This window comes from Mastomys coucha, unplaced genomic scaffold (genome assembly GCF_008632895.1).
Source record: "Mastomys coucha isolate ucsf_1 unplaced genomic scaffold, UCSF_Mcou_1 pScaffold21, whole genome shotgun sequence".
In the NCBI taxonomy this organism is placed as follows: domain Eukaryota; kingdom Metazoa; phylum Chordata; class Mammalia; order Rodentia; family Muridae; genus Mastomys; species Mastomys coucha.
In genome coordinates, this window is record NW_022196904.1 from 14,656,003 (window position 1) to 14,666,103 (window position 10,101).

The 10,101-nt window shown below is 51.1% G+C and overlaps 1 protein-coding gene across 1 annotated transcript; it reads left to right on the top strand.

Moving 5' to 3' along the window:
- Nucleotides 1-4,744: 4,744 nt before the first annotated feature.
- Ccdc8 (coiled-coil domain containing 8) lies at nucleotides 4,745-8,390 on the top strand. Its single transcript, XM_031385470.1, has one exon. It carries the CDS (start codon nucleotides 5,499-5,501, stop codon nucleotides 7,506-7,508), a length of 2,010 nt encoding a protein of 669 aa, XP_031241330.1. The 5' UTR covers nucleotides 4,745-5,498; the 3' UTR covers nucleotides 7,509-8,390.
- Nucleotides 8,391-10,101: the final 1,711 nt, after the last annotated feature.

A 10,101-nucleotide genomic window follows, 5' to 3' on the forward strand; every position in this document is an offset into this window, starting at 1 on the left:
AAAAAAAAAAAGAGCCAAACAAAAACAATCAAACAAACCAAAACAAAAAAGCAGGGCTGTTTCTGGAGTTCGGTTCTAGAGTGCTTGCTTGCCCAGATGGCATGCAGAAAGCCCCTGCGTGGGGGTGCACACCTGTCAGTCCAGTACTGAGAGCAAGAGGCAGGAGAATTAGAAAATCAAGGTCACTCTCAGCTATATGCTGAGTTCATCGTGTCTCAAAAAAATGAAGGACAGGGAACATGGCTCAGCAGTTAAGAGCACTCACCGATTGCTCTTCCAGAGGACCCGCACCCACAGTTCCGCTCCCAGCACCCACATAATGACTTAGTACAGTCTATAACTCTGTCCAGGAGACTCACTCCCCTCTTCTGTTCTTTGCAGGTAAGAGGTACACACACGTACATGCAGGCAGGACACCCGTAAGTGTGAAACAAATTCTATTTAAAAATTGAAATAAACACACATGCACACGCACACACACACCACACACACACAAACCAAACCACAAAACAATGATAGGTCTCATGCTTCAGGCTAGGCATGGTGGTACATACTTTTAATCCCAGCATTTGGAAAGCAGAGACAGGAGGAACTCTGTGAGTTCTAGACCAGCTTGGTCTACATAGGGAGCTCAAGGCCAGTCAGGGCTGCCAAAAATAAATAATAAATAAATAAATAAAAATAAATAAATAAAATAAAACAAAAAAACTCAAAACAATCCCCCCCCCCCAAAAAAAACCTTCTTCTGAAAGGAAAACCATCCTTTCCTGTGCCCAAAAGAAAGGTAGAGGGAGTAGCCCCTTCCCACACTTTAAAAACATCGTTGCATTTTACTTTTGTGTTTGTCTTGGGGTGGAGGTCAGAGTAGGACTGGGAACTGGTTCTCCTCCTCAATGATATGAGTCCCTGGGATTGACTTCAGTGTGACAAGTGGCAAATGGCTTCACCTGCTAGCAGAGCCATCCTCCCACCCCTCTTTGTTTTCTGAGACCTAAACTCATCAGATCCTAAATTCTCCCAATCGATTTTCTCCGCTTTCTAAGAACTGGAATCCCAGTGAGCCATGCCTCTCATTCTTGTGAGGATTCTGGCTCTGTGATTGTAATTATTACAAAACCAAATTAACAAGAAAGAGCCAAGACAAGAATGGTTTTTTTCTTAAAGTTATATGTCTAGGGAATCTTCCTGAGAAACCGGAAGTCTGAAGGCAGTGAGCAAAGCAAGATGCAGGTACTCTGCGATCTTAGGAAACGAGGAGCTCTGAGGTCTTTGTTTCTGCTCGTGGGTGCTGCAGATGGAACCCAGGAGGATCGCTTCCCCAGGCAGGAGCTCTGCCACCACCAAGGCCCTGGGCCCCAGAACAATGAGAGCAAGACAAGGCAGGCAGGGACTGAAAGCCAGGGAGACAGTGGAATGTGGAATGCGATGAGGAGGCGGGGTTTCTGGCTGCGTCCTTGGGAGCTCTCCCCTAGGATTTCTCAGTTGTCCCGGCAGCAGAGGATTTGTGTCCAGCCTGCCTGGAGGCAGACAGAAGGGACAGACAGTGCCCTACTACTAACCTTCAGCTCAGTGACCCTCAGGGCTGAAGGGAGAAAGACTAACTTCTTCAGGTTCCTTCCCTCTGCAAACTACTGCACCACAGGCCCCTAATGGGCTAGTTCAGATATCAGCTTTCAATGTTATTAAAATAATAATAATATTAATTATTATTACTGATGGATTGATGGAACTAACCCAGAGTCTTGCCACCTATAAACCAGCACTCTATCGTTGTGCCACATTCCCAGCCCCTCACTGGGGGATTCTAGGCAGGGGCTTTACCACCGAGCCACAAAAAAATTCTTTTAAACAGTATAAAGTTATATTATGGTTCTACCTCAGGCTGCATGATTTAAAACACCCAGCAGAAATGACCAGGGGCTGGTAATTATAAGAATATCAAACATCTGGGATTTTCACTTCTAAGATGTATGTGTATATGTGTATACACACACACACACACACACACACACACACACACACACACACACACACGGCTGGGAATTGTGGTTAGAAATTGAATCCTTGGGCTGGAGAGATGGTTCAGCGGTTAAGAGCACCAACTGCTCTTTTAGAGGTTCTGAGTTCAGTTCCCAGCAACCATATGGTGGCTCACAACCATCTGTAATGGGATCTGATGCCCTCTTCTGATGTGTCTGAAGACAATGACAGTATACCCATGTATATAAAATAAATATATGGCCAGAGCAATCGGGCCCAGAGCAAGCAGGACCAGAGTGGGTGGTGGGGATTTAGGGGAGGGAAGAATTCTTGAACTTCTGATCTCCTTGTCTCAGCCTCCAGAGAAGCCTGGATTTACTCCGATGAGCCATTAGATCCAGGTTAAGAAGATTTTAAAATTAGATCTATTTTACCTGTATATGCATGTGTGCCATGTGTCTGCCTGATGCCCTTGGAGGTCAAAAGAAGGCATTGGATCCCATCGACCTGGAGTTAATGGCTGTGAGCCACTGCAAGGGAGCTGAACTTGGTCCTTGGCAAAGAGAAGGAAGTGCTTGAACTCTCCGAGAAACATCTCCAGCCCCATGATTTAGGATTCTTTATAACCCCCAGCTAATGCTTGCTAGGCAAACGCTCCCCCACAGAGCTAAATCCCCAACCTCAAGACTTAGAATTCATCACATACTACCACTTTTAAAGCCCTTGGGGATCTTGGTTTCTCTTCAAAGCACCTCTGCTTGGGGGAAGAGGCCTAAGGAAGGCTAGAGGAGCCAGAGGAGAGGCTGCCTCTGTGCCTGCTGTATGGAAGTTCCCAGCGTCTCCCTTAAGCTCAGCCAGGGCCCCTTGCGTGCCTGGTTGCCTTGGAGACCACTAGTCAATGTTCAAGGCCTTGGGCTGAGCGGTTAGAATTCTGCCTTGTGAAGAGGAGGAAAGTTCACCTAAGCAGAACGAGCAAAAGCATCTTCCCTACCCGGAGCGAGGACGGGATGCTGCTGCCAGGACAGGACCCATACAAAGCGCCCTCCCCCTCCCCCTACCCCGACCCTGAACCTGGAAAAGCCTCTCCTGTATCTTTTTCTCCGTCTCTTTCCCCTTCCCTCCTTGCTTATGATCTGCTTCCAAGGTCCTCCTGGGTTAAATAAAATCACACGTTTATTTTACTTTATTTTTTTACTATGTGCGGGCGCACGCGCGCGCAACTTGTGCAAGCATGCTTCTTGTGGAGATTAGAAGGGGTCAGATCCCCTTCAACTGGAGTTTTGGGTGACTATAAGCCACCATGTGGGTGCAGGGACCTGAATCCAGGTCCTCTGCAAGAGCAGCAAGTGCTCTTAAACACAGAGTCATCTCTTCAGCCCCCGGGCTGCTGCTTTTTGAGGAAAAAAAAAAAAGTCTCTCGTAGCTCAGGCTGGTGCGAACTCTCTTTGAAGTTGAGAATGACCTTACCCTCCTGATCCTCCTGCCTCCAATTACTGGGATCACAAGTGTGCACCCCATGCTGATATATGTTTTTATATTGATATTAAAGTTACTTCCTTATCTGTCTGTTGTTGTTCTTGATGCTTAGGCCTGATATGGTGGCCTATGAAAAGCCTAGTAAACAGAGACTGAGGCAGGAGGGTCACTGAAAGTTTGAGGCCATGTGGGATACATAAACTAAGAACTGAGGGTACAACAGCTCTGTGATCTTAAAGATTTTTTATTTTTAAGAAAATTTTTATTTTTAAAAATATATTTGTTTGTATTTACCTGCATTGGTGTTTTGATGTAATCAGTGTGAGGGTGTTAGATCCTCTAGAAGTGGAGTTACAGACAGTTGTGAGCGTTATGTGGGTGCTGGGAATTGAACCCAGGTCCTCTGCAAGAGCAGCCAGTGCTCTTAACTATGGAGCCATCTCTCCAGCTCCAAGAAAATATTTTACTTTAAAAACGTTTTTATCGTGTGTGAATTTATATATGTATAATCTGTACATAGGGGCGCACATGTGGAGATTGAACAATAACTTTGTAGAGTGGTGGGTTTTGTTTTTTTTTTTTTCTAGACAGGGTATATTTCTCTGTGTAGCCCTGGCTGTCCTGGAACTCACTCTGTAGACCAGGCTGGTCTCGAACTCAGAAATCCTCCTGCCTCTGCCTCCCAAGTGCTGGGATTAAAGGTGTGTGCCACTACTCCGGCTTATAGAGTTGGTTTTATGTGGGTTCTGAGATTGAATTCAGGCCATAGGGCTTGCATGGCAAATGTTTTTACCCATTGAGTTATCTTGTGAACCTCTTTTTTATGTGCATGAATGTCTTTTCCGTGTGTGTGTGTGTGTACCATGTATGTGCAGTGATCACAGAGATCAGAAGAAGGTTTTGGATCCCCTGGAACTAGAAATACAGAGGGTTGTAAGCCATCATATGTGTTCTGGGAGTCAAACCCAGGTCTTACATAAGGGCAACCCATGCTCCTAACCACCTCTCTGGTCCCATCCCCTTAATTTTAAAGGCAAGCTCATAATTACAATATCCTTCAAAGGATTCGGCATCCGCACCTTTTGGGCTTGCACGTCTAGGATGGGAGGTTGAGGACCCGTTGCCTTTTGGGAAGGATGATGACGTGGGTTTTGGCTGCAGCTATGGGAAGCCCTGGCCCCTGCGAGGCTCTGGGGGACGGCCACACCTCTGTGGGGGAGGAGAGGGAGGCTGCCCTGAAGGGAGTGGACAGCCTTGCTGCCAGTCTTCCCACGCTTAGAGTGTAAGATGAGAAGAAGGTGGGCCTCACTCAGGAGGGGAGGGCGCCCAGAAACTTCCTGCGGTTCTCAGCTCCACGGCAGACTGAGCGCAAGGTCAGTTAGGAGCGGGTGGCAGCCTGCCTGGGGGCGGGAGACCCTCCTCGGGGCTGGGCGGAGGCCTTTAAGCGCCTCGCCATATTGAACGGCCACGCTGAGCTGTCTTTGTCTGCAGAGTCCTCCTACCGACTTTCAGCTAGATCCTGGTGTCTGGGGCAAGGGAGAAGCGATCGGAGCTCGTGGATCCCCAACTTGGAGCCGGGACACTGAGGATTCCAGTTTGGACTGAGCTTCGAGCCTCGGGACTGAGCGTGCCTTAGTTCATGTAAGCATCCTGGAAAATTGCTTGCTACAACTCCGAGGGGGTTGGGAGTACCCAACTTGGACTTATCGCCTGAAGAGAAAATTTCAGGGAGGAGACACTCTGTGAACAGAGTTGCTAGGACTCTCCACTGCCCCCTCCTCGAGACTAGAAGCCAAGAGTCTGGGCTTTTTGCCCCCACCCGAGAGTCCACGCTGGAGATCTTAAAGACTCTCGAGAAAAGCCACGTAGGGGGATGGTTCCCCTGGGGCTTCCTCCCATCTCCCGATTGCCTGATCCTCTGGAGTGTCCCCGACGTCTGCAAAGATGTCGATCTGGACGTCTTAGTGGAGGCCTTAAGGCCCGTGGGCACCTTTAAGAAGATTGGGAAGGTGTTCCGCAAAGAAGAGGACTCCACGGTGGGGATGCTGCAGATTGGGGAGGATGTTGACTATCTGCTCATCCCCCGGGAGGTCCGCCTGGCTGGGGGCGTGTGGAGGGTCATCTCCAAGCCTGCGACTAAGGAAGCTGAGTTTCGGGAGCGGCTAATCCAGTTTCTGCAGGAGGAGGGCCGCACCCTGGAAGACGTGGCCCGTATCATCGAAAAGAGTACTCCACACCCACCCCAGCCCCCCAAAAGAGCCAAGGAACCGAGAGTGAGGAGAGTTCCGCAGATGGTCACTCCTCCACTTCGGCTGGTTGTAGGCACCTATGACAGCAGCAATGGCAGCGACAGCGAGTTGAGTGACTTCGATACCTCCAAAGTCAAAGGCAACAGGAGCTCCGGGAGGACCAGGAAGGTGCGCAAAATGCCGGTCAGTTACTTGGGCAGCAAATTCCTGGGCAGCGATGTGGAGAGCGAGGATGATCAGGAGCTGGTGGAGGCCTTCCTCCGCCGTGGGGAGAAAAAGCCCAGCGCGCCTCCTCCTCGGCGCCGAGTCAATCTTCCAGTGCCCATGTTTGAGAACAACCCAGGGCCCCAGACATCCAAGGCCGACAGATGGCGGGAGTATGTCAGCCAGGTGTCCTGGGGGAAGCTGAAACAGAGGGTGAAGGGCTGGGCACCCAGATCAGGCTCCGAGGTGGGCCAGGCCCAGCAGGCATCCACAGCAGCCGACAGGGCTGGAGAAATGGGACACAGCCAAGCCAGCCCGGACGATGATAGCTCCAGAAACACAGGAGACCAGAACGACCAGATGCTGGGTACTAGACGCTGGAAGCCCAAGATCAAGTGGGTTTCCTTGAGACGATGCAGGAAGGAGCAGGTGCCACCCTCTGCTCAGGGGACAGGCATGCCAGCTGAGGAGCACCCAGAGGCTGCAGAGAACCAGGGGGCAGGGGCTGCAGCTAACCAGAGGGCAGAGGTTGCAGCTGATCCAAGGGCAGAGGCTGCAGCTGATCCAAGAGCAGAGGCTGCAGCTGATCCAAGGGCAGAGGCTACAGCTAACCAGAGGGCAGAGCCTGTAGCTAGTCCAGCAGCAGAGGCTGCATCTAGTCCAAGGGCAGAGGCTGCTGCTAACCAAAGGGCAGAGGCAGTAGCTAGTCCAAGAGCAGAGGCTGCAGCTAGTCCGAGGGCAGAGGCTGCTGCTAACCAGAGGGTAGAGGCTGCAGTTGATCCAAGAGAAGAGGCTGCAGCTAGTCCAAGGGCAGAGGCTGCAGCTAGTCCAAGGGCAGAGGCTGCAGCTAGTCCAAGAGCAGAGGCTGCAGCTAGTCCAAGGGCAGAGGCTGCAGCTAGTCCAAGGGTAGAGGCTTCAGCTAGTCCAAGAGCAGAGGCTGCAGTTAGTCCAAGGGCAGAGGCTGCAGCTGACCAGAGGGCAGAGCCTATAGCTAGTCCAAGAGCAGAGGCTGCATCTAGTCCAAGGGCAGAGGCTACATCTAGTCCAAGGGCAGAGGCTGCATCTAGTCCAAGAGCAGAGGCTGCATCTAGTCCAAGAGCAGAGGCTGCATCTAGTCCAAGAGCAGAGGCCGTAGCTAATCCAGGGGCAGAGGCCATAGCTAATCTGAGTGTAGAGGCTGCAGCTAATCTCAGGGCAGAAGTCCTACCTGACCAGAGGGCAGAAGCCATAGATAGTCAGAGGGCAGAGGGCCCAGCTAACCAAAGAACTGGTGCTACAGAAAATCAGAGGGTGGAGGTCCTAGCTGACCAGAGGGCAGGGGTTCTCTGTGACCAGAGAGAGGAGGCTGGACCTCAGGCTATACAGGAAGCCTCAGCTGGTTCGGGATCTAGGGTCCGGAAACAGGTAAAGACAGTGAGGTTCCAGACCCCAGGACGCTTCTCATGGTTTCGCATGCGCAGGAGAGTCTTCGGGCACACTCCCAGGTTGCCAACTCTGCCCAAGAGAGTCCCGAGGGCAGGTGAGGCCAGAAGCCTCCGGGTGCTAAGGGCTGACAGCAGAGCAGAAGTGGGACACACAGAGCAAGAAGAACAGCTGTGAGGGAAGCCCCAGTGCCCCTGCACCCTGCCGGCCGCCCTATGTTAGCCGCTAGGGGGCTCCCTCCTTTGCAGGCTCTTCTCTCTCCACGTTTGAAAATGGAGGCTGCAGGGGCCGGGGTGGTGGGGTGCGGGCAGGGCAGGCAGCACAGCCCACTCCTTTCCTCCCCTTTCTACCCTCATTCCCTACCCTCTCCTCTTCCTCCCTCCCTGACTCCCTCTACCTCTCCTCTATCTTTTTGTCTTTCCGTCTGTTTTTTACTTGAGACAGAGTCTTGCTATGTAGCCCTGATGGCCTGGTGCTCCTTATATAATTGGCCTCAGACTCACAGTAGTCCTCTACCTTAGCGCGCAGAGCACTAGGGTTACAGGTGTGTGCCACTACATCTGGCTCCAGTGACCCTCTTTTGTTTTGTTTGAAACAAGGTCTCTCTATATAGCTCCCCCCCCCACATCCCCTCCCCCGGCTGGCCTGAAACTCACCATGTAGACCAGGCTGGTCTTGAACTCACAGATCGGGATGGCTGCCTCTGCTAGGACTAAAGGCATATGCCGCCATGCTCATCTTCCAGTGAAGAGATCATGTGTTCAGGGTGGCATGGCTATAGACACAATTTTTTTATACGTTGATTTTTTAAAAAATACTAAATATAGCATCTCAAGGAATGAAAGACATAAGCCTGTGGGGCCTGGGGGCCTGGATGGTGTTTTAATTTCTTATGTATTTTAAGTGCTCACAGCCTGGCAAAGAGAAATGGGTAGAGGAGGGAGGAGGGGGGTAGTCTGTCCTTTTTTTCTTCTGTCTGTAACTAACTTTGATTGATGGCCTTTTTATACTTAAAGAGAAAACTCAAGTTGATATGCAAATAAAAGAGTGTACAAGGTGGTTTCTTGTTTCCGAGGTGGCAATGGACAGTGTTGGGGTGATGTGCCTGGCTCAACGATGACCCTGTGTTTTACCTTGTCACTTTGCCTGCCATATTTAGGTTGCTAAGGGCTAAGGGATCTGCAGGTGCAGGTGCTGTGAGCTATCACACACCACACTGATCAGGTGCTGTGAGCTATCACACACCACACTGATCAGGTCCTGTGAGCTATCACATACCACACTGGTCTTGGTGAGAAGGCACAGAAAACCCACAAGGAGTGAGGTGCAGGGGCGATGGCTTGGCGGGGAAGGGGCTGCTCTTAGAGAACCTGGGTTTGATTCCCAGCAGCTACGTAGTGGCTCACAACCACATGCAGCTCTAGTTCCAGGGGATCTGATGCCCTTCTCTGGTCTTCACTCACCAGGCACACACATGATACACAGATATACATGCAGCCTAAACACACAGACACAGACATAATTGAAAAACAATTTGAAAAAAAGAAAAAGAGAAAAGATGAGCAGGGAAATGTGCGCAGAGTGTTGCGCTGGGGACCCCTGATGTGTTGCGCTGGGGACCCCTGATGTGTTGCGCTGGGGACCCCTGATGTGTTGCGCTGGGGACCTCTGATGTTAGATGTGGCCTAGTCTGAGATGGCTGTGTGGCTCTTGAACATGAAGTTTTTTGTTATCTATTTTTTGAGAGAGGATCTCCTATATAACCTCAAATGTATTCTGCTTTCTGAATGCTGGGGTTTCAAGAGTGTGCCACCTTGCTCAGCCTCCAGTGCACCCCTTCCCCCAGCCCCTGTGTATAAGTTAGAAGACAGCTTGCTGGAAACAGTTCTCTCCTACCATGTGGATTCTGGGGATCAAACTCAGGTCATCAGGCTTGGCAGCAATCGCCTTTACCTGCTGAGCCACCTCACCACTCCCTTCAATCTGTTTGAGTGAGCCCACAGACATCTGGGATGCTTTTGCTACTGGATATGTTAAAAAGCTGTTAGACTAGCTGGGTGGTGGTGGCGCATGCCTTTAATCCCAGCACTTGGGAGGCAGAGGCAGGCGGATTTCTGAGTTCGAGGCCAGCCTGGTCTACAGAGTGAGTTCCAGGACAGCCAAGGCTACACAGAGAAACCCTGTCTCGAACTCCCCTCCCCCCAAAAAAAGCTGTTAGACTAGAAGCATGCTCAAAGGGGGGAAATATTGTATACAACTGCTTCTTAGAACCAGATTCTGGGCTGCTAAGGGCCTCAGGGAAGTGTGGAAGTATCTCTGTGATGCTTGGCAGCAGAGAAAGAGAATGTACACACACAGCCTCTGTAGAAGTCAGCAGAAGCAATGAGCATTAGTGGAAAAGGGCAGTCCAGTGCTCATTAACTCAAGAACTGTGTCCCAGAAGCCCTAATTCCTCCCTCCCCCAGAAGGAAGATATCTGGGGAGATAACAGGCTTTCTCATGCTAGGTAGATAGATGTTCTACCACTGAGCCACGCCCCCAGCCCCTCACTGGGGGATTCTAGGCAGGAGCTCTACCACTGAGCCACGCCCCCAGCCCCTCACTGGGGGGTTCTAGGCAGGGGCTCTACCACTGAGCCACGCCCCTACCCCTTCACTGGGGGATTCTAGGCAGGGGCTCTACCACTGAGCCACGCCCCCAGACCCTCACTGGGGATTCTAGGCAGGGGCTCTACCACTGAGCCACGCCCCCAGCCCCTCACTGGGGGATT